This window comes from Pteropus medius, unplaced genomic scaffold, assembly GCF_902729225.1.
Source record: "Pteropus medius unplaced genomic scaffold, Ma_sr-lr_union100, whole genome shotgun sequence".
NCBI lineage: Eukaryota > Metazoa > Chordata > Mammalia > Chiroptera > Pteropodidae > Pteropus > Pteropus medius.
Window position 1 is genome coordinate 200,772 of NW_024343579.1, and position 26,295 is coordinate 227,066.

General features: G+C 47.1%; 1 protein-coding gene across 3 annotated transcripts in view; it reads left to right on the forward strand.

Annotated features, from left to right (window-relative positions):
- CD99L2 (CD99 molecule like 2) overlaps positions 1–26,295 on the forward strand; it is a 112,660-nt gene that overhangs the window by 62,820 nt on the left and 23,545 nt on the right. For 2 of the 3 annotated variants that reach the window (XM_039867582.1, XM_039867583.1), the window contains exons 3-8: positions 4,850–4,918; positions 5,041–5,124; positions 7,534–7,596; positions 19,685–19,723; positions 20,211–20,330; positions 25,519–25,584. In XM_039867582.1, the coding sequence (XP_039723516.1) occupies positions 4,850–4,918; positions 5,041–5,124; positions 7,534–7,596; positions 19,685–19,723; positions 20,211–20,330; positions 25,519–25,584 (441 nt within the window). The remainder of the gene's footprint in view (positions 1–4,849; positions 4,919–5,040; positions 5,125–7,533; positions 7,597–19,684; positions 19,724–20,210; positions 20,331–25,518; positions 25,585–26,295) is intronic. The other variant, XM_039867584.1, reaches the window with a different exon arrangement.

Below are 26,295 nucleotides of genomic sequence, written 5' to 3' on the forward strand. Positions count from 1 at the left end.
AAGTTGCTCCATTGTGGTCTGGTGCCAGCCTCCAGATGCGTTGGTTTTGCGGCCCCTTAGAAGGGGCTCCCCTGTAGGCCAAGGTCAGCCGCTGCTTTTGATTGCTCAGGGCTACCCTATGAGAACTCAAAGCGCTCTGCTGATGATTGTTACCTATGCTGGATCTATAGGTAAGTGGAAGAGACAACACTATAGGCAGAGGTCAGTTATCCCCCATCCCTGACCTAGGGCAGTTTAGCAGAGGGACCAGTGCTCCTCCAGGCCTGACACTGCCTGTCCGTTGCCTGTAAGTCTCTGAAACCGGAAGAGCCTCTGGGTGATATGCATGTTGGGTGGCACAGGGACCCCGGGAGTCTCCTGGGTCTAGTGAGTAAATTTCCCCCTGCCACTGCTGTGTCAGTTCACATGCCAGCGCTGTCTCTGTGGCTCCTGTACAAGTTTCCACTCATAGCAAGGTCAGCTGCTGCCCTCCTTGGGCCTAAACGCGCCATCCCAGCGCAGGGGCAGCTGCCTATCAACGTGCGGCGGGCACTTTGTGTATTGGATGAGGCAGGAGCTCAGGGAGTCGAGGGCTGTCAGGCCAGGATGGACCCCTGCAATCCCCTTAAGAGATATCGCAGCTCATACAGGCAGCAGTGGTCTGTCCACAACTGTTTTCCCCGAAATGCTCTCACTGCTCTAGCCACGGTCCGTTGCCTGCACTGACTGCACAACCCCAGAGCCAAGCAGGGCACAAAAGGCTGCTGCTTGTCAATGGGCTGCAGTCGCTTTGTGGCTTGGGAGAAGAGGGATCTCAAGGTGACGAGGTCAGTTCGGCTGATACAGTCTCAGTTTTGCTGCAGCTTCTGTGCCTGGGCGTTCCCGCTGTAGACCCAGATCACAGTGAAACCAGCTCCCATCTGGGGCAGTCCCACAGACCCCTGTGTTCCCCATGCACTGTTGCAACTCTTGCAGGCAGCAGAGGTCTGCTTGCCACTGATTTCCACGCAGTGCCTGCCCTGTACTAGCTAAAGCTTGTTGCCTGTGTGGATGGGGAGGGTGGGGCAGGGCTTTTGCAGTTAGCTGTCAATGGGTCGCCTGAGGCAATCTGTGGGTAGGGTGGGGCAGGGACAATGGCACTCAGATCAATACAGCCTCAGTCTTGCTGAAACTTTGGTAACCGTTCTCAGGTTCCTGCAGAAGTCCCAGATCACAGCAAGACCAGCTTCTGTCTGGGACGGGCCCACGGATCCCCAAGATCCTCCCAAGTTCATGTTGGCAGTGGTGATCTGTGTGACCCTATCTTAGAAATGCAGTGCTCACAGTGCTGGCTGCCAGCTGTGAATGTTTGGCCCTGAAGGGGCGCAGGGCGTGGCAGCCATCCAGCAACAATACTCCTGGGCCATCTGCAGGTTGGGTGGGGCGGGCCAACCCCCTCAAGCCAGGGCTTCCTAATGGCCCTGTGGGAGGGGTCTGCACAGTCAAGCAGGTGCAGTCTGCAGATTGCCCTGTAGGAGGCCGGACTAAGGCACAATGGTGGCTGCCGGTTCAGCCCTGGTTCTGGCACCAGGTAATGCAGACTTTCTCGGTATGGATCCCGCGAGCCTCTGACCCTCCGCCGGTGTCCCGGGTGAGTGTCCGCAGGTCGGAGACCCTGAGCACGGGTCCTTCAAAGGGGCGTCTAGGGTTTCAGTCCCCTTCTGTCTCACTCAGACAGCCGGAATCCCCTCTGGTTTCTACAGTCAGAGTTATTGGAATTTCCTCTCCCCTGGGCTGGGGAGCCCCCAAATGAGGCCAGGACCCCCCTCTCCTTCAGGGGAGCCTCTGCGGCCTCACTCTCCCTCCCGGTGATCTTCCACCACCTGCAGGTGGGGGTCCAGCCTGATTTGTGACTTTGCCCCTCTCACCGGCTTCCATGTGGCTTCTTCTTTATATCATCAGATGTACATGTTAGCATCGGCTGGACTTCAGGTGCTTCTCCACGTTGATTATTTTATAATTTGGTTGTAATTTCAATGCGGACCTGAGAGGAGGTGAACCCTGCTTTTACCTAGTCCGCCATCTTCCTCCCCCCTCCCCCTTGTTTATCTTCTTTGAAGATGTTTTTATTCAGGTCCTTTGCCTATTTTAAAATCTCATTGTTTATCATTGAGTTATAATAATACTTTATATAGTCTGGGTTTTAATCTCTTATTGAATATGTGATTTACAAACATATTCTGTCATTCTGTGCGTCGTCTTTTCACTCTCTTGATACTGTCCTTTGCACAAAAGTTTTTAACCTCGATGAAGGCCCATTTTTCAATTTATGTGTGCTTTTGATGTTATATCCAAGAAATTGTCACCAAATTCAGTGTCGTAAAGATGTTTCCCGTTTTTTTCCTAAGAGTTTTATGGTTTTATCTCTTGTGTTTAGGTCTGTGATTTATTTCGAATTAATTTTTATATATGGTACAGGCTAGGGATCCAACTTCATTATTTGGATATCCAGTTTCTTGGTACCCTTGTCGAGAATCTATTGACCATATATGTGAGAGTTTATTTCTGGGCTCTCTGTTCAGTTCCATTGGTCTATATGTCTGTTCGTATGGCAGTGGCACACTGTTTTTTGATTACTACAGCTTTGTGGTAAGTTTTGAAACCAAGAAATGTGAGTCCTCAACTGTGTTCTTTTTCAGGGTTGTTTTGCTTTTGGGGTCTCTTGTGATTCCATGTAAATTTTAGGGTGTGTTTTTCTATATCTGCCAAAAAAAAATGTCATTAGGACTTTGGTAGAGATTTCATTGAATATATAGGTTGCTTTGGGTAGTATTGTCATTTTAACGATATTAGTCTTCTGTTACTCGAACACAGGATTCAGTTGTGATAATTTGTGGGTTTTGAGAGATTGGTTCATTTCTTCTGTGTTGTCAAATACATGAGCATGAAGTTGTTCATAGTATTTCTGTATTATCCTTTTAATAGTTTCAGGATCGGTAGTGATAGCCCAAGCTTCATTCCTTATATTGGTATTTTTTCTCCTTTTATATTTGTTACTATGGCTAGAGGTTTATTGATTTTATTGACTTTTTGAAAAAACAAGCTGTTTCATTGATCTCTATTTCCTATTTTCAATCTCATTGAATTCTTATATTATTTCCTTCTGTCCGCCTCCTTTGGGGTTATTTTTCTAGTATGTAGCTTTTTTCTAGTATGTTGAGTTAGGAACTTGGATTATTGATTTGAGGCCTTTCTTCATCTCTAATTTAACCCTTCCTACTCAGTACTGCTTTAGCTATATCTCACATATTTTTATATGTTTTATTTTCAATTAGTTCTATGTATTTTTTAAATTTCCTTTGAGATTTTCTCTTTGACCCTTGATTTGTTTGGAAGCATTTTCTTGTGTTCTCATCCTTTCTTTTCCCTCTCTCCCCTCCCCCCTCCCTTTCTCCTCTCCCCCCTCCCCTCCCCCTCACACCTCTCTCTCCCCCACCTTCCCCCTCCCTCCCTCCCTTTCTTTACCCCCTCCCACTTTTGTTGATTCATTGGCTGGTCAGAGACACCCCTCTATAATTTCAGTACTTTTAAATTTGTATATGTTTGTTTTCTGGTCAGGATGTGATCTCTGATACTGAATGTTCCAGGGGTGCTTAAACAAATACTCATTCAGCTGTGATTGAATGGGGTGTTCCATTATGCTAGTTATGTCCTATTAGTTGATTATGTTGCTCAATTCTTCAAAATCCTTGCCATTTTCTAATAGTCTTTTCAGCTGCTGAGAGTGGAGTGTCGAAGTCCTCAACTCTAACTTTGGATTTGTTTATTTCTCCTTCCAGCTCTATCAGTTTTAGCTTCATATGTTTTGTGATTCTCTTGTTCGGTACGTAGACATTTAGGATTATGTATTCTTAATGGATTTATCTTTATCATTATGCAATATCCCCCCTTTATTTCTAGCGAGAACTGTCAGGTCATGTCTTACTGTGTTTTTTATGCTCTTTCCGGAATTTTCAGACTTATATTTCTCTGATTCACAGACAATCCAAAGCCCTATCAAAAACAAACAAACAAAAAAACAAGTACTGCATTGTAAATTACCTGGGCGATTGGAGGATTATATTATTGATCTGTAACACTCACTGAGGTTTTTTTCTCCCCACAAACATTGCTGTTTCTTTTCTGAATGCTTGCTGTATACAGCACTGTCTCTCTGCCTTTGCCTTACTTTAAATTTCCTTTCCTTCTCCTACCTCCAATTGTAGGCACAGTTATAGCACAGTCTTTAAGTATAAGAATAGAAACTATTAGAAATCTTATGTCTGCCATGCATGTAATTCATATGAAAGAGGTTCATATTTTTAGAGGAATCTGGTTGAGCCGAAATACCTAATATTTACGGTAGTTACCACACTGATATAAAATACTTTCTTGGTGTTTATAAGACACTCTCATACCCTACCGGGAACATAGCCTGCACCCATCCCTGGGCAGTCGTGTCTGTGAGTATGCTGCCAGGTTGATAGTGGTGGAATCCAAAACTTGAGCTCTCAAGGGTCACGCTCAAGCTCTGGAACTCACTGGACTGCGTGGTCATCTCCAGCAGATGTGGGCGGAAGCCCCAGCTCCAGTAATCACCCCCCCCACACACATGGAGGGCCACGTCTGCCTCATCACCCATCCGCTGAAGAGACATAAGCAGAACTCATCACATTTAAACCTTCTACATCTCTTTGTCATCCTTCTCTAAATGATTCTTCAGAGGTCTTGGGGGACCTCGGGGTCCAAGACAAGGGTACTGTCCTCAAGATGTGACTTCCCGGAGCCACAAAGTGGCTGCTGTATTTCATTACTAAACATGCTTCCTTTGCTTCTTCCCTGCCCCTTTTAGAGAAATGGGACTACACCACCACCACAACCAAGAGGCCGGGAACGACCAGAGCTCCGGCAAAGCCTGCAGGTAACACGCTGCTCTGAGGAGAGCAGTGAGGAAAGGCCCGTGAGCTCCCTCTGGGGCGGGCAGTGGCCAAGCGAGCTACCTTTAGTTTAACCAGTTGATTTTCTCTTTTTTTTTTTTTGAAGGGAATGATTTTGACTTGGCAGATGCCTTGGATGATCGAAATGACCAACACGATGGCCGCAGGAAACCGAGTGCCGGAGGAGGAGGAAAGTGGTGTCTTAGAAAGCACTGGCCAGCACCATGGCCCCCCAGGCGGGTTGTAGTTCATTAAGTGCAATGGCCCCCAGAGCCCCTCCTGGCCTGGAGAGTAGGGCCAGCTCATGGCCCAGGAGAACCTAAAACAGCAATTCTCAACTTTTTGGTGTCAGGACTCCCAGAATTATTGAGGATCTCAAGGGATTTTGGTTGCGTGGGTCACATCTATCAATATTCATCACCTTTGAACTTAAAACTGAAAAAAAATTATTAAAAATGAGCAACAGTAAACCCATACATGTTAACATAAATAGCATATTTTTATGAGAAACGACTATGCTTGGCAAGACAAAAACAGTTTACTGAGAAGCTTTATTTGTTCATTTGTGCAAATTTCTATGATGTGCGTGTTGATGGCAGAGCTGGGCTCCCACCTCTGCTTCTGCATTCAGATGCTGTGACATGTTGGACTGGTCAAAGTCTGTGAAGATCTGGCCTCGTGTAGATACGTGGCCGGAAATGGCAGGGATATTTTAGTAGACTTCTCAGATCATTGTGGGCACTCTTTAATCAGACACTAAAAACGCAACCGCTGGTGGTTTCTTGCAGGTTAAGTGCAGTGTGGAATGTGAAACCATGTCAATGAAGTTCCCATACTTGATTCTGTTAAATCCCATAGGACTCTCTTGTGTACGTGTGCACACGTTCCCCACCCCCCACCAGCTGCCTGCACACACTCATCTGTATCATATGGCACATACACAGCTAAACAGTGAGAAGGTGTTGGGGGTTTAAGATATGGAAAAAATAATCACCGGCCAAGCTGCCCAAACATAGCCTCCTACTGTGGAACAGATTTGTCCCTTACCTTCCTTTCTTGATCCAAAGAAGCCTGCTCCTAGCAAGGCTGGGGCTGGGCAGCCCCATTTTCCAATCTGTTCCCTTCCTGGGAGTTTGGGAAAGGTCGTATAGTTCTCAGGCATTCAAGATATAGAAGACAGTATGGAGAAGGGAAGGATATTACAGCCTTTTGGGGCAACTTAAACAGCAGTTCACTGAGCAGTGATGCCGTGTTGATGAGGAAGTGAGCAGCATCATACTTGGTGTAGAAGCTGGCCAGGAGGTGGCTGCCAGCTTCAGAAGTACTTTCAATGGAACTATTACCCATTTGCGGTTTTATACATTACGCATTGGTCATTTGGAATATATTGGTGTCCCGAGGACTCTTAAACTTCCAAATAACCTGTTTCATTATGCAGCACCCAAAATTCACATCTGTTAATATCACCATGCATCTCAGAAAAAGTCTCTCAATACTGGGAAGCTTTTAGGCTCAGTGGTAGATATACATTTTTTTTTTAATTCTAATTTTTGTTGAAGTGTTAGCATTGACAGCAAATACTGCCAGTGGTTTTAAGTGACAGCCTCATTTCATTCATTTTCAAGAAAACATCAGCCGAATATTTAAGCCTCCACAACCATAGTTTGCCCATCATTCTTTTCCATAAAAGTGGTGTTTCAATGACAAAACAGCTCATATAACTCAGAAATGGAACAGTCACACAAGTGTTTTTTGGATCAACTATACTTTGAGTGCAACAGAAATGCTTTAAGCATATTTTCATTTCATCACACAGAGTATTAAAAGATGTGTTGTTCTCAGCGGTCGAGCTATAATGAAATTAGTCACTGTTTCCTTGTATTTTCTGTTGCTGCATAACAAATGATCCCAAACTTAGTGAAGACAACAACCGTTTATTATCTCACAGTTTCCTGGGGTGGGGAGTTCAGGAACAGCTGAGTTTTCTGTTCAGGGCCTCATACAGCTGCAGTTAAGGCGTCAGCCAGGTCTGGGGTGTCATCTGCGGTTGGGTTCTCTTCCAAGCTCATGTACTTGTTGACAAGAGTACATCTTGCAGTTGTAGAACTAATGGCTGTTCGCCTCTCCAAGACCCGCAGGAGACAGAGTATAGAAACACTGGGGGAGGGATAGGGAAGAAGACCTACTGTTGCTTCTGGAGTCTGAGCTCAGGGAACATCTCAACCCTTTTTTAAAAGATCTCGTCTGATTAAGTCAGCCCATTCAGGACAACCTCCCTTTTGATTAATGCAAAGCCAAACTGGTTTAGTGCTCTCATTATGTGTGCGAAAATCCCTTCACCTTTGTCAGGTAATAAAACCTAATCGTGGAAGCGACAGCCATCCTATTCATGGTCCAGCTCACACTCAAATAACGGGGTACCAGACAGGGCGTGTACACCTATGGAAGGGAGCTTGGGGGCCATTTTAGAATTTTGCCTGCCACATTCATCAAGGACATTCTTCTCTGGGGTTTTTGGGCAAAGTTAACAAACACAACTTTCTTATCACTGAAAAAGGTGTTTTGCCATTGAAATGTGTTATGTTTTTTTTCCTTCCAGGTTTTTCAGACAAGGATCTCGAAGACGTATTGGGTGGTGACTACAAACCTGACAAGGGTAGAGGTAGGAATTGATATGTCCAAACACTTTGTGCTCATTAAAAATGTGATTGCATGGCCGTTAGGTTGATTGAGCCATTCTTAGGCTCTGGGAAATAAGAGGCAGTTTCCAGCCATTCCTGCTTGCAAGTTGGGGTTTACTTGGAATGTTGCGGGTGGTGCAGCTCAAGAAGAGGGGTTTATAAGCCAGTCTGGAAAAGCTACCCATTTACCCTGGTGTTCCTTAAGTCAGGGCTCTGTGTGGGTTAACACCTCCACACTAGGAGAAGCCATTTGCCGAGGCAGCATCACTTACGGGGTGACTGAGGGTCACGTGACTCAATGGGAACAGCCCCTCACCTGGGGAGCCTGTCTCCCGTGGGATGGGAAAAGCAAAACTCATCGTGATAAGCATTTTTTAAAGAGACCCATAGTAAGTCAGACATCTTTCAAATATCTTTTTATTTTGACATAGTTTAAGACCCACAAGAAGTTGTAAAAAAAAATTGTTCAGGGTGTTAGTTACTGTGTACCTGCCACCTAGTTTCCCTCATGATAATATCTTATGTAGCTATAGTACATTGTCAAAATCAGGAAACTGATATCGGTACAATACTGTTATTATGTACAGACTTTATTTAAATTTTGCTAGATTTTTGCCTGCACTTCGTGTGTGTGCGCGTGTGCGTGCATGTGCATGCACACATAGGTCTATCAGATTTTATCATGTGTAGATTGGGGTAACCGTGAGCACAGTCAGGATGCAGAACGCAGAACTGTTCCATCACAAGAGAACTCCCCCGATGCTAGCCCTTCATAGTCAGTCACATCCTCCCCCAAGGCCAGATACTTTTAGTCCCCCCAAATCCCAAGATATCATAATACACATCAAGATTTGACCTTAGCTTGGAGAGAATGTTAGCCAGATTCAATATGACAAAACAGGTTATGGTTGTAATTTATGATCGTTACTTGTGGTCACAACCCGTTATGACAGTACATTGTCGTGATTGTAACTTGCGGATGTGATGGTAGACAGTTGTGATTGTAACTGTCGTGATAGTAACCTGTTCTGGTGGTAAGTTGTGGTCATAGCATTTTGTGGTTGTAACCTGTTGTGATGGTTAGTTGTCGCGATCGTGAGTGTGACAAGTTACGAGCATTTCTGGTTGTAACCCTGCTATACTCCCCACAATGCTTTCTTGCAGGAACTGTGTGCCTTTCATGTGGGAACAGTGTTCTCTTCTGATGAAAGGATACTGTAGTCAAATCCATCCTTCAAAACACTTCTCCAAATGATGTCCTCTTGAGTAAAAAGCTCTAAAGGCCTCTAAATGAAACTTGCAGGTGTCAGGAGAACATGGAACATTTAAAGGGCAAAGCCAGCAAATTAGCCAATTACTCCTGGGTGATAAATGGCATTTCCAGATGGGGAGATGAGGGCGGTAGCAGTGTATGTACACACACACGAAAGTCTGAATGACACGCCATGGGTTTCCTTATTAAAAGTATAAGCTTTAGCAAGGAGGAAGTGTGAGGAAATTCTTTAATTGGGCTCATATTTGAACTTCTCTTGTAAAGAGTAATCAATTGTTAGCTTAAGTTAGACCTTCTCATTATAGATGTCAGAGATTAAAGGGGTCCCAGCAAAAAATACAAGTGTGTAACTGAAACATGGTTATGATGAGCACGTGATGAAATTCTTAGACACCGTCCTTTGGGCCAGCATGCTAATACTGTGAGTGAAGATAAAACATCACATTTAAATAAATGATGATCTTTGGCATGAAAACAATCATAATTCATGCATTTTCCAGCCTTGGATCTTAGACTCATAGACTTAACTATAGTTTTGGAGTCTATTTCTGAAATGAGTTATCTGTTATATTTTTTTTCTCAAGAAAACACTTATGCTGACCTCGTAGGCATCCCATATTTTGTCTGTAGGTGACAGTGACAGTCTTATCAATAGGTTGCATCTGTTGTCTTACCTCCCATCTCCGCATTAAATCCCTAGCGAGTTGACAGATTGGCTGGCTAAAGTAGCTGCTGGCCCTCCCTGTTCACTTGTCATTGAGATTGCCACATTAAATGACAATGCTGCAAGTCACGTGAGTCCCCTGTAGCAGTTGTAGTAGAGACACTGGTTTTCGTGGCCTCTCCACCCGTCCCCAGCTGAACCAACCAGTTGCTGAAGGAACGGGGAGTGAGAGCAACCTTGAGCAAAAAGACGCTAACCATTCTCACCAGAACAAAATGTTTTCTGAAGTGGCTGCCTTCGATTGGCCGGGGTTATAGTTGCTTTTTGAGGAGATGATTTGTTGACCTCCTCACTCCTTCATGCCAGAAGTCCTCTCCCATGGTATCTTTTGAATCCGGAATATTCTTTGTCTTTGCCTCCCCTCAAGCCCAGGCCCACATCACCTCCACTTGGGTCATTACCTTAACTTCTTACCTCATCTCCTGGCCCCAGTTTGTCCTCAATGCAGCGTCCAGAGAGCACCATCAAGAACGTGAAACTGATCTTGTCAGGCTTGAAACTATTGTATAATAATGAAAACATATCCCAGTTAAAAAACAATGAGCATAAGATTAAACAGGCACTTCACAAAGGAAGTTATATGAATATGCTCGATATTATTTTTCATTCAGGAAATGCAAATTAAAACTACTTTGGGATGCCACAACACGCCCACCAGAATGACTGACATGAGACCGACAATGCCAAGTGTTGATGCAGATGTGGAGCAACTGAAACTCAGATGTCGTTGGTGGGAATGTAAACCTTCTTATAAAACTGAACATAGACCTGCTGGTGACCCAGCAATTTCATGCCAGTTCAAGAGAAATGAGAGCTTAAGGCAAAAAAAAAAAATTAGAATGCTCATAGCAGCTTTATTTATAATAGCAAAGCAAAAACAAAACACTGGGAACAGCCCCAAGTATCAATAGAATAAGCGGATAAGTGGATAGACAATTTGTGATATATTTACATTCTTGTACGATGGAACGAATTACTGATACACATAAAACATGGATAAATGTCATTATGCTGAGTGAAAGAAGCCAAAGAAAGAGTGCATACTATATGAGCCCAAACATATGAAGCTGTGATACTTGCAGACTGATCTCTCATTCTAGAAATGAGATTCATGGCTGTCGGGGCTGGGATATGGACGAGGAGTGATTGGGCAGGCACATGAGAGAACTTTCTGGGGGCAGGGTAACATTCTGTATTTTGGTGGGGGTATGGGTTTTTCAGGTATATTCGTCTGCCAAGACTTCTCGGATAGTACACGTCGGATTTGTGTATTTTACTCCATGTAAATTTTATCTTAAGGGAATCATAAGCAAATGTGGAAGTGTACTGACATCTGCGACTTACTTGGAAATGCATCACAAAAATAAGAGGGGTGGATGGACACATGATAAAGCAAACAGTGCTAAGTGTTCATTATAGAATCCACGTGATGGATACAGTGCTTTCAACTTTTTTGAATGTTTGAAAATTTTCTTAAATGTTGGGGGAATTTTTTAAAGAAACACAAAGCGATCTTTTTAATGACTCCCCACTGCCTACAAGGTCAGTGAAAGCCCCTTAGGCTGCTGCCATATCTTTCTGCCCTAGACCACCAGGTTCCCTTCGTTTCCAAACATACAAGTGGGCTGGGCCTTCGCATGCCGTTTCTCTGTCTAAAATGCCTTTCTTCCAGCCGATGAATTCCACTCATTCCCCAGAGAGTACTAAGCTGCTCATCCTTTAAGTCCAGGGTCCCCAACCCCTGGGCCATGGACCAGTACCAGTCTATGGCCTGTTAGGAACCGGGCCACACAGCAGGAGGTGAGTGGCAGGCGAGCTAGCGAAGCTTCATCTGTATTTGCGGCCACTTCCCAGCGCCAGCATCACCGCCTCAGCTCCGCCTCAGATCATCAGGCATTAGATTCTCATAGGAGCGCTGGTCCCTGGTGCCAAAAAGGTTCCCTCTTATCTAAAGACTCCTCCCCTCTGTAGGCCCTATCCTACCTACTCCAACGTGGCCCTGGCTTCTCCTACAGCCTCTCGTTCCTTCTGGTATAGAATAACACTTATCACACAGAGCCATACTGGAGTCATGTGTATCTTTTTCACTGCTGCTAGATTTGGCTTCCCGAAAGCACCTTTTTCTTTATATCTTCGACACCCCCAATAAAGGTTGCTAAAATGAGGAGGATTGGGATGGAACAAACATCTGGCTTTGGTCTCTACCCTGTCAAGCCCACCTCCCCTGAAGGGAAAGGCGACACATTCGATTGGCTAGGCTGGTGACCGTCTAGGCCACATTTGGGATGGAGTGGGGCTGTGGCATGAAATGCTTTGCCCTGGACCCCAAAGGGAGTGAAGAAGCCCGAGGCGCTCTACGGAGTTGGCTGGGTATGTGTGCGCCCTTAAAGTGTGTGAACTCTGATCTGGTCTGTAAGGCCAACTTCCCCCCAGGTAAGCTCCAAGATGATTTTGTGAGAGAGGAGAGAAGTAGCAGGAAGCTTCCATCTGGCTTCAGGCCATGTATTCTAATCTAGTACACAGAAGCCCTGACCTTGAGGGTGCTGGTGTCCTTGTCTAGCCCCTTCATAAGGCGAATGACTCACCTGATCTTCCTGTGACTCCTTGCATCAGTTCTCAATTGGTAAAGGACCTGGAGGGGAAGAAGGGCGTCAATAGCACCCTCAGATCACCCTCACTGGCATGTTGGTCGGAAAACTCTTGATAAGTAGAGCCATGGAATCAACTGGGGTTGAGAGAGGGGCTGGGCAGAGGGGAGAGAGTGGGTCGCGGAGGGAGCAGAAAAGGACAGGCCATTCCTTATGCTTCCTCTTCTCCAAGACAATGGCTTTTGCATCCCTAGGCAGGGTCCTCCTCCTCCCCTCCTTAAAGATCATTCTGGAACAGCAGCTAGTTATTGCTCTGGCAGGATATTTTACCCCCTGCTTGTTCTCTCTGGGCCTTTCAGAACGTCTGGGTCCTCTCAGAGCTAGCATTTTGGTGACCAGCTTATTCAAGTGGCAGTCCTTGGAGCCTTGGATGGTTGGGGATGGGTGTCTTCAGGGAGGGCCTTTCTTCTTCGAGCTCAAACCCTCCCTGTATTGCAAAGAGCATCGTAAAGAGAGGAGCCCCACCTGTAACTTTCCCTTGGTGCTTGGAAGTGGAATGTGCTTCGCAGCACCTAACACTCCACTGCGCTGACACCTTGGGGTCATCACCTCCTGCCACTGGATCTAGCAACCTACATGCTGGGTTAACTGTTATAGGCTGCTTGTTTGTAACTACTTTGGGCTCACGGGGCAGAAAATACTACAGCATCTTTTTAGTCAGAAAAGAAAATTTAATGTTAGAATCAAATTAAGCACCCTTTTACTCCCAGATGGCAGATTTTAAAGCCAAAAGCATGTCGTTTTAAAAACTGAGGCAAGAATCAAAACCCAGGCTTTTAAAGAGATACAGCTATTCTCTTACGGGCGCGTCTGGGTCACACATATTGGCTTTCTGAAGAATGTCCCCTAGTGCAAACCATGAACACCATCACCTCTGTTGCCCAAGGTTAAATGAGATGTTCTTGGCTGTGGTCAATTAGTTGACTGTCACTTCAAGTGCTGTCTTCCTCCAAATGCGACCTCTTCGATTTCCTTCCAGGGCTTCACAGAGACCTTCCTCCACTCTCTCCACTGCCTGGCAGGTGCCTAGGCTCAGCAGACCGCTTCCTGCCTTGGAACTGTCATTTTATTTCTGTTGTAATACCGCACATGGGAAGCCTTGCTTATGCCTTATGCTTGCTCCCAACCTGGAAACTATCTTCCAGACTTTTCCAGCCCCCCGCCAGGTTTCCTTACTGAGCTTTTGAAGAATTTTTTTTTGTTGAGGTAAGATATACATAAAATTGACCATTTCAACCATTTTTAAGTGTATGTTTCAGTGGCGTTAAGTACATTCTCACTGTTGTGCCACCGCCATCTATCTCCAGAACTTTCTCAAACCGAAACTTTGTACCAATTAAGCAAATTATGCGCCATCCTCCCCACAGTCCCTAATAGCCACCATTCCGCTTTGTCTCTATGAATGTGACTACTGTAGGAATATAAGTGGAATAATACAAGATTTGCCCTTTTGTGTCTGGCTCTTTTAGCATAATGTTGTTCACCCATGTTATAGCTCGGGTCACAACTTTCTTTTTACGGCTGAATAATATTCCATAGTATGGACAGTTCACATCATGTCTATCCATTCTCCCTACTGGATCCTTGAAGAAAATTTTTTTCTTCCATTTTGACTGTATTAACAGTCAGTTTCTCGAAGTATTCGGGTCCTGTCATGATCCCTTACAAGCCATTAAATTTATCTCACATGACAGAATTGGGTTTCGGTGGAAGGGCTTACCCCAGAAATACTGGCTAAAATCCATCAGATGTCCGCTGGCTGCTCGGTGACCACCAACTCCCCCAGGTGGTCTGCCCAGCTGTGGACACAGTGAGAAGAGTTGGGGTCTGCCATCAGGAGCTGAAAAATTAAGAATTTGCCCCCAGGCGGCCCTTATTCCCTCTAAACAGCCCTTTCTAGATCTGTCATTTATGTCTCTGTCTTCTTCTTTGTACCCATTTCCATATTTTTTCCAGCTTTAATAACATGAAGAAATAGGTTGTCTCATGTGAGCAACAGCTCTCTAGTTCTAGTGTTCTAGAGCAGGAGTCCCCAAGCTTTCTGGCACCAGGGACCGGGGCTCCTATGAGAATGTAACGCCTGATGATCTGAGGTGGAGCTGAGGAGGCGAGGCTGGCGCTGGGGAGCGGCTGCAGATACAGATGAAGTTTTGCCAGCTTGCCCACCGCTCGCCTCCTGCTGTGCGGCCCAGGTCCTACCAGGCCATGGACCTGGTCCTGGTCCACGGCCTGGGGGTTGGGGACCCCTGTGCTAGACTGTGAAGAGACCCACTTGCTCCCTCAGAGGCCCTGTCCCCGACACACACACACTTGTGGACATTCAGGCACACATACACCCAAGACAGCCTCTTTGGTGTCTTGAGATCTGAGCACCGGAAGGTCAGGTTGCAGGGTTCTATGTCAGATTGGGAGATGGCACCTGTCCTGTTACCTAGAGGCTGAGTGTTCTCATCCCTGAGGTGGGAGATGGAGGAGATCCTGGCCTTGGAGACTATCTGGAACAGTGAGGAATGGCATCCCCAGCAGTTAGCCTAGGCAGACACGCTCTGGCTGATTTTTTTTCAGTTCACTTTGTGTTTGTAACCGTGGGTCATTTGAAGCAGCTCTTTTCTCCTTTTTTATTTATTCATTGAAAAAAAAAAAACCTTTATTTTGCTTTTCTGCTGCCACTTTTTAAATAATGAAAATCAATTTTTAAAATGTAAAAGTCAAAACATGTAAAAGTCCCAGCTGTGGTTCTTGGAAATCTAGAATATTTACAATAGTCTTTAAGTACTTCAATATCCCCACTAGCAGTTCTAGATATAACCTTCCCACACGATTCTCCATGGCCTTGACAAATCACATGTCTTGGGTACTCACTGTGAGCCCGGGGTTCTGCCGTTGTCATAAAGGGCAGACGTGTGCATTGCATCCCTACCTCCCAGGGAAGTGCCTGTATAGGACTCAAGACTGACGTGTGTGTATATTTGCATCGTTATCTTTTGTATTTGAAGATGCTGAAGATATAACACTTCTTTTGACAACAGGGCTGATTTAAAACTTCATCACTGAAGTGACACCTCCTCTTCTACAATGGTCACTATAGCTATAGCTATGGGGGTCACTATAGCTACGATGGTTGCTACAGGTACCGCAGTCGCTATAGCTGTGGTAGTCACCATAGCTACAGTGGCAGTTTCTATACCTATGACAGCCACTATTGCTATGACAGTGGTCCCTAGAGCTACAACATAGCTCTGTATGTATAGTATAGGTTTCTATACTCAAAGCAAATTGCAGCATGAGAAATGCCATAGAGATGAATTTCTGGTATAATAGAGGGCTACTCCAGTTTCCTTAGTGTATAATTGTGGCATGTAATTATGAAGTCAGTAGGCAGGTAAGAATACAAAACACTGTCCTTGAGAAGAAAGATCCTTCCAGTGACCTGTGAAATAGCCTCTTTGAGTTGTCTCTCCGGTTGTGGAAAAATACAGGTGGATAGATGTGCATGAGGCTTGCATATTTTAAAAATTTTGTAAGTCATATGAAAAATACTTGCTTATTGTTTCACCACCTAGGAAGAGTTTTCCAGTACTCCTTTGGAGTTTATGCTTGCAGTATTTTTTCTACTCATAACTCTACACTGTAAATAATTGTGTTTATTTTTATTAAAATAGAATCATGCTACCTTTTTAAATTTTATTCAGTAATATCCCAAATATTTTTGTCATTTAAGAATGCTCTAAAATATGTCCATGACTGCATAATATTGTTCCACCATTATTTGTTGAATCAGTACCTATTTTTGTACGGAGAGGGTTTTTTTCCCCTCCACCTTTTCCTACTGTACACAGTGTCATGGCGAACATCCTCATAGCAAAAAAAACAAAAACAAAAACATAATTGTCAGATAAATTCCTGGAAGTTGAATCGCCGAGTCACAAGAGGTGTAAATTTTTAAAGATGCGACTCAAAGGTACTGCCAAATGATTCTACCAGCTTCCATTTCTGCCACTAGGAAGTAAACAGGTGCTTGTCTGCTCACATCCTCCCCTCCACTGGTTATTACAGTTTTGTAATCTTTGCAAATTTCATCAGGCAAAATGCTATCCTGTTTAAATTGGCATTTTTTTGAATCCAAGAAGTGAGACACTTTCCATCTTTATGTCTTATTACACTCAATATATTGTGTGAATTGCCTGTTCACGCCCATTGCCTATTTTTCTACTGGAATCATTATCTTTTCTCATTGATTTGTAAGGGGCCCTTTTACACTAGGGATTAGTATAAAGTCCTTTTCATATATTCCAAAAAATATTTTATTTACTCATTCATCAATCGATAGACCTTTGGGTTACTTCCACTTTTTGGCTTTAGTGAATAATACTGCAGTGAAATTAGTGTACAAGTTTTTGTGTGGCCATATGTCTTTGATTCTTTTGTGTATATATCTAGAAGTAGATTTGTTAGGTCATGTGGTATCTCTCTCTCTGTGTAACTTTGAGGAACTGCCAACTTTTCCATAGTGGCTGGACAATTTTAGATTCCCATATACAATATCGGAGGGTTCCAATTTCTTCACATACTTGCCAAAACTTATTACCTATTTTTGATTATAGCCATCTTGATGTGTGTAAAGCAATATCTCATTATGGGTTTGATTTGCATTTTCCTAATGAGTACTGATGTTGAGCATCTTTTAAGCACCGGTGTGCTTATTGGCCATTTATATGTCTTTTGGAGAAATATTCATATCCTTAGTCCATTTTAAAATCAAATTATTTGCCTTTTATTATTAAGTTGTAGAAGTTCTTTATTCTCAATACTAGTTCCTCATCAGATATAAAATTTGCCAATGCTTTCTCCCATTTTGTGGGTTCATCTTTCCATTTTCTTGATGATGTCTTTTGAAGCACAAAAGTTTTAATTTTGCCGAAGTCCGATTTATTCATGTTTTTCTTTTGTTGTTTGTGCCTTTAGTACTGAAGTTTACTTTTGATATAATCTTTTCCATTTTGAGTTTTTAGATATGGGGTCATGTTTTGAAATTCATTTCTCATCCCAAGACAATATAAATGTTGTCTTACGTTTTCTGATAGTGCTTTCATGGCTTCATCTATCTTATATTTATTGGGAACTTGCTTCCGTGGATGTTATTGGATTAGATACATTGATTTTATGCTGATGGTTCATCAGTTGTCCCAATATTGTCTTTTGCTCGGCATGCATTTTGTATAAGGACTGGGTTCAGCCTGTGCTCAAAGGAAGTGAACAGAGCGCAGTAGCCAAATGAAGATCAAAGCCATGACATTGACTTGGCTGACTCCAGTTCGGATTCATGCAACTAGAAGGAACAGAATGATCTAGAATGCCTGGCTTTTTATTTTTCAGTTCTTTAGCTTCAAGATATTTCTAGCTTGCATGCCCATCTGAGCAATGAGTCGCCCACAGGATAGGATCTTTTTTTCTTTTTTTTTTTTGACATTTTCTTAGGATAACGTTTTCATAAAATCACAGATTGTCAGATAGTCAGGAATTCCTAGAGACATTAAGTGCTGAGCTTTTGAGTCTTTTTGACAGCCTGGGAGAGTGCTAGACTTCTCTGTATGCCCCCAGAGGAACACTAGGCAAGGGGCAGTCCTGTTTACCTTTCATGTAACACCCTCTTAACTCAGCTGTGTCATATTGATCGTGAAGTTCAAGTTGCTGTGAATCCTCATGATCACATATTAATAAGGAAAGAGAGACTTGGTGAACACTCAGCTTCATTCCACCTTGAGTTGAAAGAAAGAATAGGTTGAATTGCTCAGACCTGTCTGGAAATCTGGTGACATGAACACGTCAGAAGAAGACAGCTGTGAAGGGGCCATTGATGGGCTCACCTAGGCTCCAAGTCCTCACAAGTGATTGTTTTTTTCAAACACTGGTGCTCCTTGTTTTGTAAATAACCATTCAGATCCAATCAGGGATCTTTGTAAAATAAATGCATTTAACCCAAGGATTTAGCCCCAGGTGGGGACATAGCAAACCTCATTTTCTCCCCTCCAACTTTTTTTTTGTAAATACTTTATTTTTAGAGCACTTTTAGGTTCACAGCACAATTGAGCAGAATGTACAGAGTTCCCATACCCCCCGCCACACACACCCACATCCTCTCCCATTACCAATAGCCCTTACCAGAGGGGGTGGGGATATTTGTTACAGTCGAGGAGCCCACATTCCCCCAGACTCTTTGATTGGTGAAGGACATGTCAGAATTCATTGCCTCCAACATCCCAGGGCAGTTTCCCCTAAGAACCCCGGGCTTTGGGAACACAGTCTCCCTCCGTTAACGAGAGGAGGGTGACATGAAAGGAGTGCTCAGGCTAATTAATGTCCTGAAAGACCAGCACTTGCTCGTCAGGGAACTGCTGTCTGGGGAAGCGTGCGTGCGTGCGTGTGTGTATGTGTTCTGTGAAATTATATCTCATGCATAGATTCCCGTGACCCCCGCTGCAGTCAGGATAAAGGACAGTTCTGTCACCACAAGGACCCTGCCTGTTTTCCTTTTATAATCACAGTCATCTCCCTCCCTAATTCCTGTCAACCACTAATCTCTTCTCTGTGATATTTCAGAGCCTTTTGAATTTCCAAATCCTGGGTAAGGCATTGGCAGCCTGCATTTGTTTATGTTCTAAGAACGACTCCAAGTCTATGCCAAGCCGGAAATAGAAGCCCTTAAAAACTCTTAATTATGACTTAATCCTTGTAGCATATCGTAAAGACGCTGTATAGGTACCTAAGTTGCATGAACAGAAACATCTGGGTTTGAAGGCAAGCTCGTAAAGTACTAGGCACAGGAGGAAAGCGAAGTGAAATATTAATCGTAAATCTCACTGGCTGCTGGGATTATAAATTCTTTTTATGCTCACCTCTCACCCTTTTTTAAAAACAAAGTTTTATATAAGCATGTTTCTGTAATCAGATAAAGAATACACACTTGATATAGGAGAAAGTAGATGCGTGGGACACATGTCATTCCGTCAAGCTTACCTGGCATAGGCCCAGCTCTGCCACCTGCCGGCAAGTCCCTCACTTGCAAGCTTCCGCTCCCTCCCCTATAAGGCAGGGATGCTACGTGACCTGCCCCACTGGGTTGCGAAGAGATTCAGTGGAGTACTGTGCAGGAAGAGCTGGGATGTAACAAACGCTCAATGCACAGTGGCTATCATTTTGAAAATATAAACTCCCACGTGGCAGCCTCGGCTTTATGGGTGATGGGCACCAGGGAGCAGGTCCTGCTTCAGTCTCGTAGAAGCCCACGGGGGTTACTGGGTGTGGGGCCTGTGCAGAGGGGATTCAGAAGGGTCAAGGAGTCGGGAAGGGGCTGTCCCTCCTGACCCAGAGCTGGGTGGTCACTGGTTCACAGCGAACACCAAGTACTTCCGTCCTTTCTCCAGGTGATGGTCGCTATGGCAGCAATGACGACTCTGAAGCCGGTGGGTTTGAGTTCCAAGGTTTCTGCTGGAAACGACGGGAGAGAGTGCTGGCCCGCTCTCGTCTCAGAGTTGGCCTTTCTGACCTTCCCCCGACTGTTTCTGGTAGAGAACTGTGAGGCCAACAGCAGAGGGACCAAGTCATTTTAAGCAATTAAGCGTAAAAATATGGATCCCCGGGGAGGTGGCCCCATGGGCGGCCCGCTGGCTGGCCTAAGATCCAGGTACCTGTCTGGGACTGCACCATTTCCACGTCCACCTTTTAAGCTTCTCAAAATGGAAATCCTTACAGAAAATGAGAAGCACTTGGCAAATCTAAGGGGGCACTGTGTCATTTGAACCCCTGAGATACAGTGGCATAGTGGCTTAGGTCACACTGGCATCGGGGTCCTGGGCATTGGAGCAAGCTTAGCTCGGTGCCTGAGCCTATCCTCCTGCTGCTGTTGGCTTGACTTCACTTCTCATTTCTCCCACCCTCTCCTTTGCCCAGGAATGTCTCCAGAGACCGGCACCATTGCCGGCGTGGCCAGCGCCCTGGCCATGGCCCTGATCGGCGCCGTGTCCAGCTACATCTCTTACCAGCAGAAGAAGTTTTGCTTCCGCATTCAACGTAAGTGGATCTGCCCTGCGGCCGCTCGTTGCTGTGCCCGCAGCGGTTTCATTCCCCGCACCCCTGGACTTGAACGAATGGTTACGGTCTTTGGAGGGAAAGGGGCAGAAACATGAGCAAGTTGAGATTCACGTCCATTCAACAGCCTGTCTGAGAGCAACTCCAGAGAAGGCTTCTCGGGTGGGAGCGGGGAGCGGAGTTGCACTTTGGAAATTCTTGCAGACAGAACTGAAGTGTAAACCGGCCTGGAAGAGGTGATGGGGCTGGACACAATGACCTTGATCTTCCAAGTCATCCAGTTCCCAGAAGTCGGATTTCTGGGGCGGCAGAGCCCAGTGACCATGGCGATGCTTCCTTGTCATAGAACAGGAGAGACCCTGGGATTTCTATATGGCCTCAGATCTCACCAAAGGAATATGGGGACTTTAGAGCCCCTGGGTCAGTCAACAGCTCCCTGTCATGCTGCCAGTTTCCTCAGGAGCAGAAAGGAGTCTCTGGGCATCGCTAAGACCCAGCAGGCAGCACCGTTGGACAAACCAGTTGGGATCCCTTTCGGATCCCAAGAAATCACTGACCTGGTACCTGTGCTCCTCCCACCATGAGCCAGAAAATCTTAAAAAATATAGGGAGTCACGAATCGATTTAAAGGAGTAGGAACGCAGGGGAGAGAATGGTTTTGTGGCACCCCCACCCCCTACCCCACACGCTAGATTTGCGAAAGCTAGCTCGCATTTTATGCCATAGCTGTGTGTCTATAAGATGCGAGTACATCGCACTTACAGATGGAATCCCGTCTTGGAGGCTGGCAGGTATCCCACGTCAGGAGCCCTGTGGGGATGCTGTTGGGGGCGAACAGGAAGCCCACACTTGTTGGTTTTAGAAGCACAGTGTTGACATGTCACTGTCTGCTGAGTGTGTCTCTCTGCCTTAAGGCCCGGGATTTTTAGTTCAAGTGATAAAACAGGGCTCAGGGGCAGTTTCTGTCTTTCTGAAGCTTGGGATCAGTCGGTGTGAGGCTCCACCTACCGTGGCTCTAGGCCTCTGCCCTCAAGTCCAACCTGGAGCCGAGCTTCCAGAAAACTAACCCGGCCTGCAGAACGCTTTGAATGTGGAAACTGCTGAAGTCTCCGACGAATTTTTCACCTGGCCATCGCATTTGCTTCTTGTATATCACATTCTTGACCAGGGCCCCCACATGCAGCCACACAGGCTGTGTACATCAGTCCTCCATGGGCGCCACTCACATTGCAGTGTACAACCTGCACAACCTCACGGTCTCGCTGCTCACTTGAGATTCAAAAGCCGGGAACAGGGAGGAGTCGGGAGAGCAGACCTGGAGGCTGGATTGTCCTTAGAGCTGTCCCTTGTCTCAGCTCAAAAGCAAAAATCTGAGTGACTCAAAACAACAGAAATCTGTCTTCCCACAGTTCCGGAGGCCGGAAGTCTAAGATCGAGGTGTCAGCAGGGTTGATTCCTTCCAGAAGCTCTAGGGAAGGGCCCTTCCCTGCCTCTTCCAGGTTCTGGTGGCCCTAGGCGTACCGTGGCTTAAAGCTACATCCCTCCAATCTCTGCCTGTCTCCACATGCCTTTCCCTCTGTGTGTGTCGTCTCTTGTCTCTCGTACAGACACTTGTCATGAGGTATAGAGCCCACCTGGGTAACATCTGCAGAGAGCCCTTTTCCAAATGAGGTCACATTCACAGGGTCCAGGGATGAGGACGAGGACAGATTTTAGCAGGGTCACCATTCACCCCAGTACAGCACCGTCGCCCTAACAGTGAGGATTATTGAAGGAACTTACTCGAGATGGAAAGCGATGAATCCAGAAGGGGCGCCAGGCAGGAACGGGGAGAGGAAAAGAGGTTGATTTCCAAACCGGAAAACATGTCTGGGTTGTATCTATCTCTGTAGGGACACTAAGGTGAAATGAAAATACAGTATTTTCACACTTGTTTCCTAAAACAAACAGGTGTGAGGTTTTGCAAATTGGATTAGCAAGAAAGCCAAAGAAAACATCAGAACATGAAGGCCTTGGTATATAGAGTTGAACAATTTATATGATATTTGGGAAAGAATAAACCGAAAACGGGGCATTGAGGACAGCTGAAAGCCATGTGGCAACAAGGCTGGAGGACATGGACGTGACTTCTTTCTTGGGGGCGGCCTCAAGGCGAGGGTGTTGCTGGGTGGGGCAGTTAGGGCGAGCCTGCTGGCAGGGGTGGCACAGGCCCGGGAGGCAGGTGCACTTGTGGGACTAGTGGCGGATCCCAGGGAGTTTGTGAAACGCGCTGCCGTCGCAGACCCCGCCCCCCATTCAGCGGCAGGGCCGGCTCCCCTCCCTCCCACTGGCCCCTCTCTAGGCAGCTCCTCCATATGTGTCTTTGGCCCCCTGTGTTTTCACCCTCAATCTGTTCATGATATGCTTGTCATTGCTTAACGTGCACTATCCCAAATCCTTTACCTGGACACACTCGTGCAAGTGCTGTCATCCCAGTTCGCGCAGAAGGGAACCGAGTATGGAGTGTCCCCCAGATTTGAAAAGGACCTCTCTTGCTTCGGCATCCACCCCCTGGGCTACCAGCTTTCTCTTCAGAATTTGTAAGTTGTCTCTGTCCCATCTTTGTGGCCCCTCACATTCCAGCAGTCCTGAGTCTTCTGTCACCCCACCTACAGCAGTGGCATCCCCCATCCTGGGGCTTGTGCCTCCTGCGCAGCTCTGCTTTGGGGCTACACCACCACCATGGCCCCTGCCTGTCCAGGGCCAAGTCTCCCAGTCTTCCATCTGGATGCTTCCATCAGACTCCTGCCTGCCCAAGAGTTCCCCACACTTCTCCCAGCTTGCAACAGCCAGAGGGACCAGTTTAAAATGCACAGGGCCAGCTCTGCCGGGACCTCCCATGCTCTCCGGGTCATGGCCGAGCCCCTGAGCTTGGCATTCGAAGCCCCATCATGGTTCAGTTCACGAACCACGCCTCTTCCTTCCCTCCCAGCCCTCCCCCTATTTCCCCTGATCCTGCAGGCCCTGCTGGGTCCCAGCTGGCCCCTGTTCATGTCCCAGACCCTCCACTGTCTCTTCTCCTCACCTAGCTGCTCTCATCCTTTGGGCCTGGAGTACTGTCCTAGGAAGCCTTCCCTCCTTCCCGGCCCATGGCCCGTGACTTGGCACTTCTGCGTGTGGCCGTAGTACCCCCACCGATTGTGATCGAGCCTGTATTGGGGGCATTGGGTTCAGTCATTTGTTTCTATCCGAGACCGCTGCCTCTCCACATCACTCTCTGGACTGTCAGCCCCGTGCGGGGACTGCGTGTGCTTCATGCACCTAGGCCAGGTTGGAATGGGAAGGAGTCCCATGGATGTGGGGTGGCTAAGCCCGCTGTGAAGCCTGGAGCCGGGACCTCCCACCCCAACCCTGTCTCCTGAGCCTCTGACCAGAGTGGCCTCAGCCACCACCGCGTGGAGGTCAGGAAGGCAGAGCACAAACCGCTCTGCACCCAGCGCACCGGGAAGCCCCAAGGGGTGAGGGGATGGCTGGTGGCTACTAGGAGGTGACCATCGTGGTGCTTAGTGGCTGGGTTCTAGTCGCGACCGCCACCAAAGCGGCTCAGGTTTTGGGGACCCTCTGCCTCCCCATTCTCTGCCCTCAGTGCCGAGGGCCAGTCCGTCTCACAGAAAGCCTGTGTGCTTTGTTGCGGGGGGCTGCGTTCTTGCTCCTAAGCTTTGTGTCTTCCCTTCAGATGCAGCAGAAGGTCAAGGTAACGATGCGCTCTGACAGTCATTTTCCTCTTCCACTTTGGCCTCGATGCCTCCCCACCCTGCTGCTCTTGCTCCTTATCACAGTTCCCCACCCCATCCCCTCCCCTGGCACTCTCCAGCTTCGACCACAACCATCTTTAGCTTTCCCCAATACATATGGAAGTATGCCACCTGCCAGACCGTATTCACAGGTTGGGAATGGCTGCGTTCAGGAATGCATGGGAAGGGGTGAAGATCCTGTCTGGGACTCAGATGCCCACTGGTGGTCATCCGTGAGGAGCAGTCAGAGTGCTTTTCACAGGCAGAAGCCAGTCCAGTGCATGTTAGGATGGCAGCACATCTCCCAGCCCCTGCCCATCAGCTGGGAACAGCTGCCACCAGCTCCATCACCTGCCCTGCCCCTTATGGAGGCCGGACACACCTGACAGTGAATGATGCCTGCATATTTCCTGGGCCCATCTGGTGTCTGCCTTGAGCCCAGCAAGCAGCCGGGCAGGCAGCCATACTGGTGTAGATGAGCGTGAGTGCAGCCCAGGATGGCGGAGTGACTTAACACTGGTGCCTGCTCAGTCAGTCGGTTGGTTAGAGCCGTGACCCAATTTCCCCCAGGCCCAGGGCTCTGATGAGGTTTCCAGTCTCCAGCTCGTCCAGGGGTAAGACACAGACATTTGATTCCCCAAGCAGCGGTGAGGTCCACTCCGTGTACTGAGTAATGGCTCTTGCGTCCAGCCTGGTGCCATTCAGTGGCCGGTGTGCTGGCATGCACAGGATACTTTGTAGAGTCCTCAAGTCCCTCAGAAATAGGTGGGGAGAAAGCCCTAATGATTAAAGAGACCAGAGCAGCTATGGGTGGGCCCCGGGCCCTGCACACTGGGGCAGAAACAGTGCCATTCCACTGCCCAGTTGGCCTCTCCGCGTGGGTGTCGCTGGGAAGGCTGCACGCTAGCAGGAGGCTTTGCTGGCATCTCCACAGTGAGCCCCACTCAGCCATCTGCCCCTCCCTGCTTGACATCCATCAGTCACTCATGCGGTGCTTGGCTCCCTCTCTGCCTCCCTGGCCCCTGGGCCAGCATGTGGACCCATGGGTGACACCGAGCCCTGCCATTGTGTGCCCTCTCTCTGCTGGGCAGAGCTGCTGTCTGGTGCACATTCTCATACAGTGGCACCTGCCCTATGGGGATGGGGTGTCTGTCAGGCCTTTGCCACTTGTCATCACGTCTGAGGACAATGATGAGAACTGGGCAGAGCAGCCCACTCCCAGCCAGCCAGTCTTTGCCCAGACAAGGACACTGAGGTGGCCTGGACTGCGGGGCCTTGAGTCTGTTAAGGGAGCTGTGTGTTTTGAACTGTACCGGAGGACTTGCTCAGGAGGCTCGATTATGGTGGGGGACCTTTTGGTTCTGTCAGTCACTGACTCTGCCCTTTGCCCTTCGCAGAGGGTCTCAATGCAGACTACGTGAAAGGGGAGAACCTGGAAGCCGTCGTGTGTGAGGAACCCCAAGGTGAGGACTTCTTGGTCACTGTCTGTCGCTGAAGGACTCCTAGCCGGTGGGCCTGGCACTGAGCAGAACTGTGCTAGTGCAGAGGTGTCTGTTCCTAGAATTTCCAGCCAGAACAAGGAGCTGCAGGAGCCTGGAGGTCCCTGTACTGTGCCCCTGATCACCCGGACACCAGGGCCAGCTGGTGCCATGTCGAGGACCTCCATGTGCTATAGGGGCTCCGGCTCTGGTCTTGAGTCATCTGTGCATGAGCCCCAGGCCCATGCTCTCTGCACGGGTGTGTCTGGGAAGGCTGCACGCTAGCAGGAGGCTTCGTTGGCATCTCCATAGTGAGTCCCACTCAGCCATCTGCCCGCCTCTGCTCGGTAACCATCACTCACTCAGGCAGTGCTTGGCTCCTACACAAATTCCGATGGAGCCATGGGGAATCTTTTAACCTAGGCCCATACGTTTCAATTTGAAAATTGCCAAAGGGAACTTGATTAAAACACAGACCCTGTTATTAGAGACCATTCCTCTCCCTACCTTCCTCCCTATTCCGTGGTCACCAAGCCCTTCCTGGGTCCCAGAGCCATTGGCGATGGAGGCTGTGTGAGGTCAGGCTTCTGGCCTGGAGTGGCCAGCCTCAGGGCAGATACCACCTATGGCCCAGAATGCCAGTAGGGTGGTTGGGAAAGGCTGTGCGAAGCGGAGGAGCAGCAGAGGATGGGGTAG